Source organism: Oncorhynchus tshawytscha, unplaced genomic scaffold (assembly GCF_018296145.1).
Source record: "Oncorhynchus tshawytscha isolate Ot180627B unplaced genomic scaffold, Otsh_v2.0 Un_contig_11577_pilon_pilon, whole genome shotgun sequence".
NCBI lineage: Eukaryota > Metazoa > Chordata > Actinopteri > Salmoniformes > Salmonidae > Oncorhynchus > Oncorhynchus tshawytscha.
This window is the reverse complement of record NW_024608682.1, coordinates 37,147-55,000: the sequence shown is the minus strand read 5'-3', so window position 1 is coordinate 55,000 and position 17,854 is coordinate 37,147. Positions and strand designations below refer to the sequence as shown.

The following is a 17,854-nucleotide window of genomic DNA, read 5'->3' as shown; positions in this document are numbered from 1 at the left end:
ATAACATCTCTGTTCATCATCTGACATAACATCTCTCTATTCATCATCTGACATAACATCTCTATTCATCATCTGACATAACATCTCTCTATTCATCATCTGACATAACATCTCTGTTCATCATCTGACATAACATCTCTGTTCATCATCTGACATAACATCTCTCTATTCATCATCTGACATAACATCTCTCTATTCATCATCTGACATAACATCTCTCTTCATCATCTGACATAACATCTCTCTATTCATCATCTGACATAACATCTCTGTTCATCATCTGACATAACATCTCTGATCATCTGACATAACATCTCTGTTCATCATCTGACATAACATCTCTGTTCATCATCTGACATAACATCTCTGTTCATCATCTGACATAACATCTCTCTATTCATCATCTGACATAACATCTCTGTTCATCATCTGACATAACATCTCTCTATTCATCATCTGACATAACATCTCTCTATTCATCATCTGACATAACATCTCTGTTCATCATCTGACATAACAAATCTCTGTTCATCATCTGACATAACATCTCTGTTCGTCATCTGACATAACATCTCTGTTCGTCATCTGACATAACATCTCTGTTCGTCATCTGACATAACATCTCTGTTCGTCATCTGACATAACATCTCTGTTCGTCATCTGACATAACATCTCTGTTCGTCATCTGACATAACATCTCTCTATTCATCATCTGACATAACATCTCTCTATTCATCATCTGACATAACATCTCTCTATTCATCATCTGACATAACATCTCTCTATTCATCATCTGACATAACATCTCTGTTCATCATCTGACATAACATCTCTGTTCATCATCTGACATAACATCTCTATTCATCATCTGACATAACATCTCTATTCGTCATCTGACATAACATCTCTGTTCATCATCTGACATAACATCTCTCTATTCATCATCTGACATAACATCTCTCTATTCATCATCTGACATAACATCTCTCTATTCATCATCTGACATAACATCTCTGTTCATCATCTGACATAACATCTCTGTTCATCATCTGACATAACATCTCTGTTCATCATCTGACATAACATCTCTGTTCATCATCTGACATAACATCTCTGTTCATCATCTGACATAACATCTCTATTCATCATCTGACATAACATCTCTGTTCATCATCTGACATAACATCTCTGTTCGTCATCTGACATAACATCTCTGTTCATCATCTGACATAACATGTCTGTTCATCATCTGACATAACATCTCTGTTCATCATCTGACATAACATGTCTGTTCATCATCTGACATAACATGTCTGTTCATCATCTGACATAACATCTCTATTCATCATCTGACATAACATGTCTGTTCATCATCTGACATAACATCTCTATTCATCATCTGACATAACATCTCTCGATCCCATTGGTCCCTTCACTCTACCAGGGAGATCCCATTGGTCCCTTCACTCTACCAGGGAGATCCCATTGGTCCATTCACTCTACCAGGGAGATCCCATTGGTCCATTCACTCTACCAGGGAGATCCCATTGGTCCATTCACTCTACCAGGGAGATCCCATTGGTCCATTCACTCTACCAGGGAGATCCCATTGGTCCATTCACTCTACCAGGGAGATCCCATTGGTCCATTCACTCTACCAGAGAGATCCCATTGGTCCATTCACTCTACCAGAGAGATCCCATTGGTCCATTCACTCTACCAGAGAGATCCCATTGGTCCCTTCACTCTACCAGGGAGATCCCATTGGTCCCTTCACTCTACCAGGGAGATCCCATTGGTCCCTTCACTCTACCAGGAGATCCCATTGGTCCCTTCACTCTACCAGGGAGATCCCATTGGTCCCTTCACTCTACCAGGGAGATCCCATTGGTCCATTCACTCTACCAGGGAGATCCCATTGAACATTTACGACAGACATCTTTTTTTTAATTTAAAAGTGAAAATTGGGGGTTTTAAGCTGGGTGTCTGAAAAACACTTTGTCACAACTATTGAGATAAAAATTTGCTTTATAAAAACACATTTAAATTGTATTATAAATGTGAAACGTGAACCCTCGCAGAGGAAACCAACACACATTTAAACGTCAGACATAATACTAAAAACATACATCAGACATTTGATAGCAGGGAAACATATCTAGAGGGTGAAACTAATTCTCCTGCTACACAGACACGAGCAGCTCGAGTAGCACGAGGGCAGCCACCTGGTTCAAACACGAGGGCAGCCACCTGGTTCAAACACGAGGGCAGCCACCTGGTTCAAACACGAGGGCAGCCACCTGGTTCAAACACGAGGGCAGCCACCTGGTTCAAACACGAGGGCAGCCACCTGGTTCAAACACGAGGGCAGCCACCTGGTTCAACCACGAGGGCAGCCACGAGGGCAGCCACCTGGTTCAAACACGAGGGCAGCCACCTGGTTCAAACACGAGGGCAGCCACCTGGTTCAAACACGAGGGCAGCCACCTGGTTCAAACACGGGCAGCCACCTGGTTCAAACACGAGGGCAGCCACCTGGTTCAAACACGAGGGCAGCCACCTGGTTCAAACACGAGGGCAGCCACCTGGTTCAAACACGAGGGCAGCCACCTGGTTCAAACACGAGGGCAGCCACCTGGTTCAAACACGAGGGCAGCCACCTGGTTCAAACACGAGGGCAGCCACCTGGTTCAAACACGAGGGCAGCCACCTGGTTCAAACACGAGGGCAACCACCTGGTTCAAAGATGGATTCAATCAAGCCCTTGATTTAACTCAAATCAGGAGATGGCACTGCTGCTGTATATCGTTATAGTAACACTGAACCAAAATATAAACGCAATGTGTAAAGTGTTGGTCACATGTTTCAAGAGCTGAAATAAAAGATCCCAGACATTTTCCATACGCACAAAAAAAAAAAACGTATTTCTCTCAAATTTTAAAGGCACTTACATCTCAGTGCTAGAGATCATTGGTTCATTGGTTCGATCATTGGCTGTATCACAACCGGCCGTGATTGGGAGTCCCGTAGGATCGGCGCACAATTGGCCCAGCGTCGTCCGTGCTAGTGTTTGACCGGGGGTAGGCCGTCATTGTAAATAAGAATTTGTTCTTAACTGACTTGCCTGGTTAAATAAAGGTAAAATACAAATAAAGATATCAAATTGTTGCGTCATTCATCCGCCGTCATCACCTCATGTTTCAGCATGATAATGCGCGGGCCCATGTCGCAACGATCTGTACACAATTCCCGGAAGATGAAAATGTCCCAATACTTCCATGGCCTGTACACTCACCAGACATGTTACCCAAATGAACATGTTTGGATGCTCTAGTTTGACGTGTACGACAGTGTTCCAGTTCCCGCCAATAACATGTTTGGATGCTCTAGTTTGACGTGTACGACAGTGTTCCAGTTCCCGCCAATATCCGCCAACTTCACACAACCATTGAAGAGTGGGGCAACAACACACAGGCCACAAAACATCAACAGTCTGATCAACTTTATCCGAAGGAGAAGAGTCGCGCTGCGTGAGGCACATGGTGGTCACACCAGAAACGGACTGGTTTTCTGATTCACGCCCCTTCCTTTTTTTTCAAGGTATCTGTGACCAACAGATTCATATCTGTATTCTCAGTCATGTAAAATCCATAGATTAGGGCTTAATGAATGTATTTCAATTGACTGATTTCCTTATATGATCTGTAACTCAGTTAAAATAATTCACTGTAATTCATCCTATAATTCCTGTAATTCACCCTACCTGTAATTTACCTACCTAAATTCACCCTACCTAGAATTCACCCTACCTGTAAGTCACCCTACCTGTAATTCACCCTACCTGTAATTCACCCTACCTATAATTAATTCACACCCCTACCTGTAATTCACCCTACCTTCACCCTTCCTGTAATTCACCTACCTATAATTCACCCTACCTATAATTCACCCTACCTATAATTCACCCTACCTATAATTCACCCTACCTATAATTCACCCTACCTAATAATTCACCCTACCTATAATTCACCCTACCTATAATTCACCCCTACCTACCTAAATTCACCCTACCTGTAATTCACCCTACCTGTAATTCACCCTTCCTACCTATAATTCACCCTACCTATAATTCACCCTACCTAATAATTATAATTCACCCTACCTATAATTCACCCTACCTATAATTCACCCTACCTATAATTCACCCTACCTATAATTCACCCTACCTACCTAATTCACCCCTAATTCACTACCTGTAATTCACCTACCTATAATTCACCCTAATTCACTACCTAATTCACCCTACCTATAATTCACCCTACCTATAATTCACCCTACCTATAATTCACCCTACCTGTAATTCACCCTACCTATAATTCACCCTACCTATAATTCACCCTACCTGTAATTCACCCTACCTATAATTCACCCTACCTATAATTCACCCTACCTATAATTCACCCTACCTATAATTCACCCTACCTATAATTCACCCTACCTATAATTCACCCTACCTGTAATTCACACTACCTATAATTCACCCTACCTATAATTCACACTACCTATAATTCACACTACCTGTAATTCACCCTACCTATAATTCACACTACCTATAATTCACCCTACCTATAATTCACCCTACCTATAATTCACACTACCTGTAATTCACCCTACCTATAATTCACCCTACCTATAATTCACCCTACCTGTAATTCACCCTACCTATAATTCACACTACCTGTAATTCACACTACCTATAATTCACCCTACCTATAATTCACCCTACCTGTAATTCACCCTACCTATAATTCACCCTACCTATAATTCACACCTACCTATAATTCACCCTACCTATAATTCACACTACCTATAATTCACCCTACCTATAATTCACCCTACCTATAATTCACCCTACCTATAATTCACCCTACCTATAATTCACCCTACCTATAATTCACACTACCTATAATTCACCCTACCTATAATTCACACTACCTATAATTCACACTACCTATAATTCACACTACCTATAATTCACACTACCTGTAATTCACCCTACCTATAATATATACATACTGACAAAGATGTTCACATGGTGATGTGTCTATTCGTTTAAAAAACAAAAACAGTTTGTTCTTTAACATTTGAAAAAAGGTTTTCTTAGATTGTGATTTTAAATGCCCCGATTTCTATTAGGTAAATGATTCCAGTCAGTTGTGTCTTTGTATCTGAAAGATCTTACACTGTAACCTCATGGTGTAGCTTTGGGATGTGGAATTGCTGTGTATGAAATATGATAATGCGATGGGGGAACTGATAGGCCTATGATTTGCAGCCTACTGTCAACATGAGTAGTGAGTCTTGTAACGTTAGGTGTTCCTTAATATTATAAAGAGACAATTAAAGTTACATTCAAAAAAAAAATGGATACCAATGCAGTTGTCTTCTGTTTGGAAGTGACAGTCAATTCAGTGATTCATGGCGCGGCAGGTAGTTTAGTGGTTAGTGCGTTGGGCTAGTAACCGAAAGGTTGTTTTCGCCGAGCTGACAAGGTGAAAATATGTTGTTCTGCCCCTGAACAAGGCAGTTAACCCACCGTTCCTAGGCCGTCAGAAGAATGTGTTCTTAACTGACTTGCCAAGTTAAATGAAAGGCCAAATAAATAAATAATAAAAAATCCTACATTTGGGCAATGATCCAATCATACATCTTTCGAAGATCGTTATAAATGACATCTAATCCGCAGAAAAACGGATACGCGCGGTGGATGTTGTATAACTAAAACCTTTGCTAAAGAGCCACAGGTGTTCGCGTTATATAACTGAAAAATATATCCTCCAACCAGAAAAACCTGCCCAGGTAAAACAGTGGACCATTTTCTTAGAATTCCGACGACGGGGATCCATTCTTAGAACCCTGAACTGACTTCCAAAATGTAGAGTGACATTCTAACGACGTCTCAATCAATCACCAAGAGCGACATATGTCAAAAGCCTGGCGGGTACCCGAGTCCAGCCAAGCTGTCACGCAACTATTGACATTGACACAGTGTTAGTTAAAGCTAGCCTAGCAGCGCATCTTCAACAATGTAGCGATTCTACGTTCGAAATTGTTACAATTTCCTCGGAAACGGGAACATCAAATAGATAGTCATGCCGCAGGAGATAGCGATGACAAAAACATTTCGCAGCAGACGCGCACACACACACATAAGCACACATTCACACGCTCGCCCACTCACACAGCGCTCTCTCTCGAATGTGGGTCAGTGGGCCTTGTCGTGTCCCGAGCGTGCGGAAACGGTTCCAAAGCCCCATCTGCAGTCTTCGGTTCGCTTCCGTGGGCTAAAAATACATTTGTACACCTCTCCGCTGAGCGACTTCCCCGTTACAACAAGATATTTAACGTTATATAACTGTATGTTTTAACATCTTACCTGCCCCAATTTTTTTGGTTGATTTAATGGCTCCGCGTTTTTGTTTTTCAGAGGTTGATTCGGGGGGGGGTTGGACTCGAGCTCGGAGAAAAACAGGCTTCTACTTCATATTCTGCCATTCAGTCATGCGCAATAGAGAATACAGGGAGCACTATTTGGCAAGTACAGTAAGAGGTACTGCAAAAGCAGAGCAAGGCAACAAGTCAACAGCGACAAAAACAGGATATTATGGGTGCTTCGGGGCTATTTTATGAATACGGCAGTTTGAAAAGTAGTTTGTTTTTTTGCTTTATAAATGACCTGGTTGTGAAACAAAGTGTGAAATATGATAATGCAATGGGGAACTGATAGGCCTATGATTCGCAGCCTACTGTATTTGTATGATAGGCTATTTATAGACGTAAAAACACAAAACAATCACAGCAAGAATTTCATTGCTACTTTCTTTACATTTCTCAACCCCTCGGTGCATTGTGAATGTCATGGGTCATGATGATTCACTGCATGGAAGTAGGTTATAGTTAAATAGACTAAAGGTTAAATAAAAAAATTGTTTCATTTTCCCACTTCACAGAATCGCAGTTCCACCGTTGCAAACTCACTGTGATTTATCCTAGGGTAATTTATATATATGATACGTTCACATAGTCTATATATATATATATATGATACGTTCACATAGTCTATATATATATATATATATATATATATATCTATATATATATATATATATATATATATATATGATACGTTCCCATAGTCTATATATATATATATATATATATATGATACGTTCACATAGTCTATATATATATATATATATACATAACCTATATATATATATATGATACGTTCACATAGTCTATATATATATATATATATGATACGTTCACATAGTCTATATATATATATGATACGTTCACATAGTCTATATATATATATATATATGATACGTACGTCACATAGTCTATATATATATATATATATATATATATACGTTCACATAGTCTATATATATATATATATGATACGTTCACATAGTCTATATATATATATATGATACGTTCACATAGTCTATATATATATATATATGATACGTTCACATAGTCTATATATATATATCTATATATATATATGATACGTTCACATAGTCTATATATATATATATATATATATGATACGTTCACATAGTCTATATATATATATATATGATACGTTCACATAGTCTATATATATATATATATATATGATACGTTCACATAGTCTATATATATATATATATATATGATACGTTCCCATAGTCTATATATATATATATATATACGTTCACATAGTCTATATATATATATATGATACGTTCACATAGTCTATATATGATGCTGATATTTCTAGAGCAACAACAGGTTTCTATCACTGTAATCGAGGAACTGTTCAGGAAGAGGGTTTCCCCTGTATCGTCCAATCACAGGCTCTGGATGTCCGTGACGCATTAACTCAGAAAATGGTGCGAGGTCCCCCTGTCGTACACGTTTAATACTGTATCCGTGGTGAGTGTTCGGAATAGCTTCAATTCGTCTGGGCGTGGACTCTGCAAGGTGTCGAAAGCGTTTCCACAGGAATGCTGGCCCATGTTGACTCCCAATGCTTCCCGGAAAGCAAGAGGAAAATAATCACCTTTATAATGAAGCATTGCGTGTATATCATCGCAAATGCGTAGTAGGAGCATAGAGCAACATAGTCGAGGCACTTTACAGAAGTTACACACATGAGGAAATAGTTTAGTAGCCTTGGGACGTTTGTTTTTGCTTACGTAAACGCATTTCATGCAATTTTACATGACTGGAGACTTTGGCAAAAATATTTTTTAATTCCACACATATGATCGAAATGACAGGGTACTTTGACACTGACAAACTGACCATCTGAGATAAATGAAAACGAACTTGTCATGAATCCATCAATAGCCTAGGTCTAGGTTTGTGGAGACATATTGTAGACTACCATATCAGGAGGAAATGATCGTCATTAAAATTCTTTCCGGTTTCACCCAATGACGCACAGCTCAGTCACTGGTGGTGGCCGATGAGCTCGTGCCAAAAGTCTGTCTAAAACAATATTTGGAAATTAATCAAATATTTTGGTAGCCTAGAGCAGACAGATTCGAATATTATCTTTTCAGCAGGAGCCATTTGCTTTACAACCTGTGTTTTCCTGCGATTGTATTTGAAATTATGTGAAAGGCCTGTTCTGTCTGCATGCTGTTCACTTGTGATTGGGCAACACATACTCCACAGCGAGGCTATTTTAGAACAATGCCTTGTGATTGGGCAACACATACTCCACAGCGAGGCTATTTTAAAACAATGCCTTGTGATTGGGCAACACATACTCCACAGCTAGGCTATTTTAAAACAATGCTTTGTGATTGGGCAACACATACTCCACAGCTAGGCTATTTTAAAACAATGCTTTGTGATTGGGCAACACATACTCCACAGCTAGGCTATTTTAAAACAATGCTTTGTGATTGGGCAACACATACTCCACAGCTAGGCTATTTTAAAACAATGCCTTGTGATTGGGCAACACATACTCCACAGCGAGGCTATTTTAGAACAATGCCTTGTGATTGGGCAACACATACTCCACAGCTAGGCTATTTTAAAACAATGCCTTGTGATTGGGCAACACATACTCCACAGCTAGGCTATTTTAAAACTATGCCTTGTGATTGGGCAACACATACTCCACAGCGAGGCTATTTTAAAACAATGCCTTGTGATTGGGCAACACATACTCCACAGCTAGGCTATTTTAAAACAATGCTTTGTGATTGGGCAACACATACTCCACAGCTAGGCTATTTTAAAACAATGCTTTGTGATTGGGCAACACATACTCCACAGCTAGGCTATTTTAAAACAATGCCTTGTGATTGGGCTAGCATGGTGGTAGCACAAACAAAATCGTAGCGCAAAACCTGGTTCAGTCTGCAGTCCAACAGACACTGGGAGACAAATTCACCTTTCAGCAAGACAATAACCTAGAACACTAGGCCACATGTACACTGGAGTTGGTTACCAAGACGACAGTGAATGTTCCTAAGTGGCCTAGTTACAGTTTTGACTTAAAATCGTCTCAGGGGTGTATTGACTCAGGGGTGTATTAACTCAGGGGTCTATCGACTCAGGGGTGTATTGACTCAGGGGTGTATCGACTCAGGGGTCTATCGACTCAGGGGTGTATCGACTCAGGGGTCTATCAACTCAGGGGTGTGTTGACTCAGGGGTGTATTGACTCAGGGGTGTATTGACTCAGGGGTGTATTGACTCAGGGGTGTATCGACTCAGGGGTGTATCGACTCAGGGGTGTATCGACTCAGGGGTGTATCGACTCAGGGGTGTATCGACTCAGGGTGTATCGACTCAGGGGTGTATTGACTCAGGGGTGTGTCGACTCAGGGGTGTATTGACTAGGGGTGTGTTGACTCAGGGGTGTGTATCGACTCAGGGGTGTATTGACTCAGGGTCAATCGACTCAGGGGTGTGTTGACTCAGGGGTGTATCGACTCAGGGGTGTATTGACTCGACTCAGGGGTGTATTGACTCAGGGGTGTGACTCAGGGGTGTATCGACTCAGGGGTGTATCGACTCAGGGTGTATCGACTCAGGGGTGTATCGACTCAGGGGTGTATCGACTCAGGGGTGTGTCGACTCAGGGTGTATTGACTCAGGGGTGTGTCGACTCAGGGGTGTGTTGACTCAGGGGTGTATCGACTCGGTGTATTGACTCAGGGGTGTATTGACTCAGGGGTCAATCGACTCAGGGGTGTGTTGACTCAGGGGTGTATCGACTCAGGGGTGTATTGACTCAGGGGTGTGTTGACTCAGGGGTGTATCGACTCAGGGGTGTATCGACTCAGGGGTGTATCGACTCAGGGGTGTATCGACTCAGGGGTGTATCGACTCAGGGGTGTATCGACTCAGGGGTCTATCAACTCAGGGGTGTGTTGACTCAGGGGTGTATTGACTCAGGGGTGTATTGACTCAGGGGTGTATCGACTCAGGGGTGTATCGACTCAGGGGTGTATCGACTCAGGGGTGTATCGACTCAGGGGTGTATCGACTCAGGGTGTATCGACTCAGGGGTGACGACTCAGGGGTGTATTGACTCAGGGGTGTATTGACTCAGGGGTGTATTGACTCAGGGGTGTGTGTTGACTCAGGGGTGTATCGACTCGGGTGTATTGACTCAGGGGTGTATTGACTCAGGGGTCAATCGACTCAGGGGTGTGTTGACTCAGGGGTGTATCGACTCAGGGGTGTATTGACTCGGGGTGTGTTGACTCAGGGGTGTATCGGGGTGTATTGACTCAGGGGTGTTGACTCAGGGGTGTGTTGACTCAGGGGTGTATTGACTCAGGGGTGTATTGACTCAGGGGTGTATTGACTCAGGGGTGTATTGACTCGGGGTGTGTTGACTCAGGGGTGTATCGACTCGGGGGTCTATCGACTCAGGGGTGTATTGACTCAGGGGTGTATTGACTCAGGGGTGTGAATACCTTTGGTAAATTAGATATTTACAGTGCCTTCGGAATGGATTCAGCCGTATTCTAAAATGGATTCAATAAAACCCATTTTCAATTTTTTAAAAACTGAAATATCTTATTTACATAAGTATTCAGACCCTTTGCTGTGAGACTCTAAATTGAGCTCAGCTGCATCCTGTTTGGAACTGTTTCCGCACCCTTGATCCTCAGGTGCATCCTGTTTCCATTGATCACCCTTGAGATGTTTCTACAACTTGGAGTCCACCTGTGGTAAATTCAATTGATTGGACATGACTTGGAAAGGCACACACCTGTCTTTATAAGGTCCCACAGTTGACAGTGCATGTCAGAGCCAAAACCAAGCCATGAGATCGAAGGAATTGTGCATAGACCTCTGAGACAGGATTGTGTCGAGGCACAGATCTGGGGAAGGTTGAGAAAACATTTCTGCAGCATTGAAGGTCCCCAAGAACACAGTGGCCTCCATTGTTAAATGGTGAAGTTTGGAACCACCAACACCCTTCAGAGCTGGCTGCCTGGCCAATCGGGAGAGAAGGGCCTTGGTCAGGAAGTGACCAAGAACCCGATGGTCACTCTGACAGAGCTCCAGAGTTCCTCTGAGGAGATGGGAGAACCTTTCAGAATCACAACAATCTTTGCAGCACTCCACCAATCAGACATTTATGGTAGAGTGGTCTGACGGAAGCCACTCCTCAGTGAAAGGCACATGACAGCCTGTTCGGAGTTTGCCAAAAGGCACTTGATGGATTCTCAGACCATGAGAAACAGATTCTCTGGTCTGATTAAACCAAGCTTGAACTCTTTGGCCTGAAGGTCAAGCGTCACGTCTGGAGGAAACCTGGCACCATCCCTACGGTGAAGCATGTTGGTCACAGTTATCCTTCTTGATCTGCAGCAGACTGATATAGAATCTATCCTATGATGTTGAACTGGAGCAGACTGATATAGAATCTATCCTATGATATTGAACTGCAGCAGACTGATATAGAATCTATCCTATGATGTTGAACTGGAGCAGACTGATATAGAATCTATCCTATGATATTGAACTGCAGCAGACTGATATAGAATCTATCCTATGATGTTGAACTGCAACAGACTGAGACAGAATCTATCCTATGATGTTGAACTGCAGCAGACTGATATAGAATCTATCCTATGATGTTGAACTGCAGCAGACTGATATAGAATCTATCCTATGATGTTGAACTGGAGCAGACTGATATAGATTCTATCCTATGATGTTGAACTGCAGCAGACTGATATAGAATCTATCCTATGATGTTGAACAACAGCAGACTGAGACAGAATCTATCCTATGATGTTGAACTGCAGCAGACTGATATAGAATCTATCCTATGATGTTGAACTGCAGCAGACTGATATAGAATCTATCCTATGATGTTGAACTGCAGCAGACTGATATAGAATCTATCCTATGATGTTGAACTGCAGCAGACTGATATAGATTCTATCCTATGATGTTGAACTGGAGCAGACTGAGACATAGAATCTATCCTATGATGTTGAACTGCAACAGACTGAAACATTGGAGACCGACATGTTTATAAATTAAGATATAACATACTTTATTACAGCATATTATAAAACAACAAATTAGCTCAATATGAGTTAGGAAAGGGAAAGGGGGGGATACCTAGTCTGTTGTCCAACGGAATGTATTCAACTGAAATGTGTCTTCCACATTTAACCCAGTACTAAATCTGATCTGGATCACATTGTGTAAGAAGTGAATATGAGTAGCTACCTACACCTGTATTAAATCTGATCTGGATCACATTGTGTAACAAGTTAATATGAGTGGCTACCTACACCTGTATTAAATCTGATCTGTATCACGTCGTGTAACAAGTTAATATGAGTAGCTACCTACACCTGTATTAAATCTGATCTGGATCACATCATGTAACAAGTTAATATGAGTAGCTACCTACACCTGTATTAAATCTGATCTGGATCACATCATGTAATGTCAATATGAGTGTCTACCTACACCTGTATTAAATCTGATCTGGATCAGATTTAATGAGTAATGAGTCAACAGTAGCCAACATTTATGAATGGGATATTATATCAGAGTTTACACCAATGTTTCATGATGTCATAGAGTTCACAGTCTACACTGCTGTCTCTTTGTCCCTGTAACCATGACTACACCTCGGCGCCATGGTTGTCATAGTGATCAGACTGGTCATCGCTGTAGTCTTCCTGTTCCTGTTCCGAACGCGGCGTCGTGATGGGCGTGCCCTCCTGGTATAAGGCCTCGTAGCTGTCAATCACAAACGCTCCCGACTGGGCCAGCATCCACTTCAGCTCTGCAGGGGGTCAGAGGTCAGAGGTTAGAGAGAGAGAGACAGCGAGAGACAGAGAGAGAGTCCTTTACCATTTGTACATTGTTAAAACACTGTATATATATATATATAATATGACATTTGTAATGTCTTTATTGTTTTGAAACTTCTGTATGTGTAATGTCTACTGTTAATTTTTATTGTTTATTTCACTTTATATATTATCTACTTCACTTGCTTTGGCAATGTTAACACATGTTTCCCATGCCAATAAAGCCCTTGAATTGAATTGAATTGAGTGTGTGTGTGTGTGTGTGTCTGTGTGTGTGTGTGTGTATGCGCATGTGTATTTGTGTGTGTGTGCATACGTGTATTTGTGTGTGTGTGTGCATGTGCATTTGTGTGTGTGTGTGTGTGCATGTGCATTTGTGTGTGTGCACATGTATATGTGTGTGTGTGTGTGCACATGTGCATTTGTGTGTGTGTGTGTGTGTCTCGCATGTGTATTTGTGTTAGTGTGCGTGTGTGTATTTGTGTGTGCGCATGTGTATTTGTGTGTGTGTGTGTGCATATGTGTGTGTGTTCTCACCATCTTCCAATACGTTCCTCCCTCCACAGGCCTTCTCTCCTATCAGTGAGTTGATGATACATCCTGAGTCGTAGATGAACAGGGTGGGGAGGTGGCTGACAGGGTAGTTTGGGACACACTGCCCAGCGAGGATCATCAGGAACTTGCACTCAGGGAATTTAGTGGCCAGGTGACTGAAGTGGTGATTCAACAGGGAACACATAGGTACACTGCAGAGAGAGACATAGAGAGAGGGGGAGAGAGAGGGGGAGAGAAGGAGGGAGAAGGAGGTAGGGAGGTAGAGAGAGAGATGGAAACAGAGAGAGATAGGGGGAGAGAAAGAGAGAAAAGGAGAGACAGAGAGACAGAAAGAGGAGAGAGAGAGAGAGAGAGAGAGGGAGGGGGAAAGAGAAGGAGAGAGAGGAGGGAGAAGGAGGTAGGGAGGTAGAGAGAGAGATGGAAACAGAGAGAGATAGAGAGAGAGGGGGGAGAGAGAGAGAGAGAGAGAGAGAGAGAGAGGGAGGTGGAAAGAGAATGAGAGAGAGAAAGAGAGAGAGATGGAGAAAGAGGGAGAGAGAGAGAAAGAGAGAGAGATGGAGAAAGAGGGAGAGAGAGAGAAAGAGAGAGATGGAGAAAGAGGGAGAGAGAAAGAGAGAGAGATGGAGAAAGAGGGAGAGAGAGAGAGAAAGAGAGAGAGATGGAGAAAGAGGGAGAGAGAGAGAGAGAGAGAGAGAGAGATGGAGAAAGAGGGAGAGAGAGAGAAAGAGATGGAGAAAGAGGGAGAGAGAGAGAAAGAGAGAGAGATGGAGAAAGAGGGAGAGAGAGAGAAAGAGAGAGAGATGGAGAAAGAGGGAGAGAGAGATGGAAACAGAGAGAGAGGGGTGAGAGAAAGAGAATGAGAGAAAGAGAGAAAGAGAGAGAGATGGAGAAAGAGGGAGAGAGAGAGAGAAAGAGAGAGAGATGGAGAAAGAGGGAGAGAGAGAGAGATTACTTTAGCATCAAACTGACTCTAAAGATATTTAAGATAGCGGTATGAGCTGAAGCTTTAATAGTCATCTATGACGGTATACATGACTAGCGTTGTATAAACTGATCCTAGGCCAGTTCTGTGAGTTGAATCATAATAGATGTCTATGTCTCTCCTTATACAGTAAGTGACTCCAGACCAGCTCAGGTCCAAACTAACTATCTCACCTAGGGTGATAGAGGTGGAGGACCACTCTATCTCCTTCAGGGGCGCAGGTAACCTCCCTGACATACTGGTCTCCTAGGATCTCTCTGAGCCGACCGTACTTCTCCTCTCCTGTCTGTCTCCCTCTCAGCCCCTTCACACTCAGTTTCAGGCCCTGATGATGGACACACCTGGGATATGTGTTGGCTGTCTCCTCCTCCTCCTCCTCCTCTTCTTCTTCTTCTACCTCTACCTTCTCTTTATTCTCTCCCTCCTTCTCTTCTTCTTCTTCTACCTCTACCTTCTCTTTATTCTCTCCCTCCTTCTCTTCTTCTTCTTCTACCTCTACCTTCTCTTTATTCTCTCCCTCCTCCTCCTCTTCTTCTACCTCTACCTTCTCTTTATTCTCTCCCTCCTCCTCCTCTTCTTCTACCTCTACCTTCTCTTTATTCTCTCCCTCCTCCTCCTCTTCTTCTACCTCTACCTTCTCTTTCTCATACCTCTCCACTCTTTCTTCTTCATCCTCCTCTACTTCCTCCTCTTTCACCACAACCTCTAACAAACACTCCTCTTCCTCCTCTTCCTCCACAACCTCTAACAAACACTCATCTTCCTCCACATACTCCCCTACGCATGTAACCTCGTATTCCTCCTCCTCTTCCTCTTCCTCCTCATCTTCCTCAACCTCTGACCCTTCTAATATCACACATACATACTCTTCCTCTTCCTCCTCCCCCTCATCTCCTTCCTCACTCTCGCTCCTCTCCTGGTATTCCACATCTTCTTCTCTGTCTTTAACTACCCACAGAGAAGGATCTAAGAGGGAGGAAAAGTCTCGGATGAGAAAATGAACCCAACTCTATGTGGTTCATTACCACAGGTCCCAGTTCTGGCATGACAATGAGAGACAAGGGAGTTGGCATGATCGCACAAACAGACATGGTGTCTGTCTGTCTTTGTGTGTGTGTGTGTGTGTGTGTGTGTGTGTGTGTGTCTTTGTGTGTGTGTGTGTGTGTGTGTGTGTGTGTCTGTGTCTTTCAGCCTACTGTGATTGTGGCTCTTCAGGTCCCATAAGGTCAGGCTCTCAAAGCAGCTCCTATCTCTCCTGGCTTGGTTTTCATTGGCTTGCTGGGAGGTAAACAAACACGTTTACAGGTAAACAAACACAGTAAAACAAACAAGGAGAGTAAACAAACAAGCTGACACTACGTCTTTCTGCCACATTGTAGGAGGCTAATCAGACTCGTCCTTAAGAGACGTACCGGTGTGTCAATCTAATTAGCATAATTTACAAAAAGTCCCTATCAAAATCTTCTGTTTAATCTCGAGACATATTTTTTGAATGGGCTGCGTCTCCATCCACCACATTCGCCGATGTCTCCCTTCCACGTCTGTGGGTGAAAGTGGCAGAGCTTACGATGCGGTTTGTCAGCTCAGGAGACATCCCGAAAATCGTCTGTAGCTTCCGAATCCTTTGTGACCCCACTATGGAAAGGGGAGACTCTCACGAACAAGATGGTGGTCTCCGTTTTTCTCTACGACCCCCACAAATGTCACGGGACTCATCTGAAGGTAACCCGGTGCCAGTTGTATTAAAAAAAAAACGGATTTATGGAAGTAGTTTTGTGCCAACAAAATAAACAAATATGTATTTCTTTCTGCGCTTTCTTATATCTCTTATATATAGGACAGACACTTCAAAACCTTATTTTTTTATGATTTATTTTTTGACTCTGTGTTCTGCCATTTATAAATTGTGTTCCTCTAGATGTATTTCTATGGGCTAAAGTAGCGAAGGCCAAAAAAAAGAAACATATATATTGTTTTTTAGAAATATTTACAGGGGTCCTAAAATCCTCAATCAAGTAGCTAAATGATCCATGGTAGGATCATCTTAAAACACTCCCATATGTTGGTTTACACATTTAGGAGCTCGTCGTATCACAGATAAATGTATTGAGTACCATTGAACTATAAACCTGAAAACATTAGGCGGCAGCCTCTACAAATAATGTTTTTAAACTGTCAGAATATAGCTATTGAGCTTTTAAAGGGGGGGGGGGGTTAGATCATAATTTAGCCTACTCAGTACTCACCTGCATTGTTCCTCAAAGATGCTCAGATCAATATGCATGGAAATATGAACATTCAGTCACATGGCAGCACAGATACAAGTTGACATTCAAATCAAAACACGAAGACCGTGATGTCATAATGGAGTTGAGTTGGAACTGGAACCGTTTATAGAACTCATTCTGATAGGTCGTCATCAATACAACGTCACAATACGGTGGGAGGCGTTCAATTTGCCTGCTGGGGGAGGGGGCAAGGAGACCCGCAGCTCCGCTAAAACCATTGACAACAGAGTGCCGTTTTCAATGGTTTGATCAATAAATGTTAACTATTTAGTTGTAATATCATCGCCTCTATTTATTACATTTGACCTTTAACTAGGCAAGTCAGTGATGGCCTAGGGACAGTGGGTTAACTTAGGGGCAGATCGTCAGACTTTTACCTTGTTGGCTTGGGGATTCGATCTAGCAACCTTTCGGTTACTAGTCCAACGCTCTAAGCACTAGAATACCTGCCTCCTCTAACCACTAGGCTACCTGCCTCCTCTAACCACCAGGCTACCTGCCTCCTCTAACCACTAGGCTACCTGCCTCCTCTAACCACTAGACTACCTGCCTCCTCTAACCACTAGACTACCAGCCTCCTCTAACCACTAGGCTACCTGCCTCCTCTAACCACTAGACTACCTGCCTCCTCTAACCACTAGACTACCTGCTTCCTCTAA

At 42.4% G+C, this 17,854-nt stretch overlaps 1 protein-coding gene across 1 annotated transcript; it reads right to left on the bottom strand.

Moving 5' to 3' along the window:
* Positions 1-13,178: 13,178 nt before the first annotated feature.
* Positions 13,179-17,159, bottom strand: LOC121843717 (phosducin-like protein 3). Its single transcript, XM_042313499.1, has 6 exons — positions 17,154-17,159; positions 16,104-16,185; positions 15,542-15,855; positions 15,081-15,232; positions 13,908-14,116; positions 13,179-13,342 (listed from the first exon to the last, which is right to left on the bottom strand). Exons 1-6 carry the CDS (start codon positions 17,157-17,159, stop codon positions 13,179-13,181), a joined length of 927 nt encoding a protein of 308 aa, XP_042169433.1.
* Between the last annotated feature and the right edge of the window lie 695 nt (positions 17,160-17,854).

Bases quoted from the DNA above. Each gene is read 5' to 3' on its own strand.
- LOC121843717 (XM_042313499.1), bottom strand. The intron at 14,117-15,080 runs GTGAGATAGTTA...CTCTCTCTGCAG, and splicing joins CTCCACCTCTATCACCCTAG to TGTACCTATGTGTTCCCTGT. The intron at 13,343-13,907 runs GTGAGAACACAC...GACCCCCTGCAG, and splicing joins GAGGAACGTATTGGAAGATG to AGCTGAAGTGGATGCTGGCC.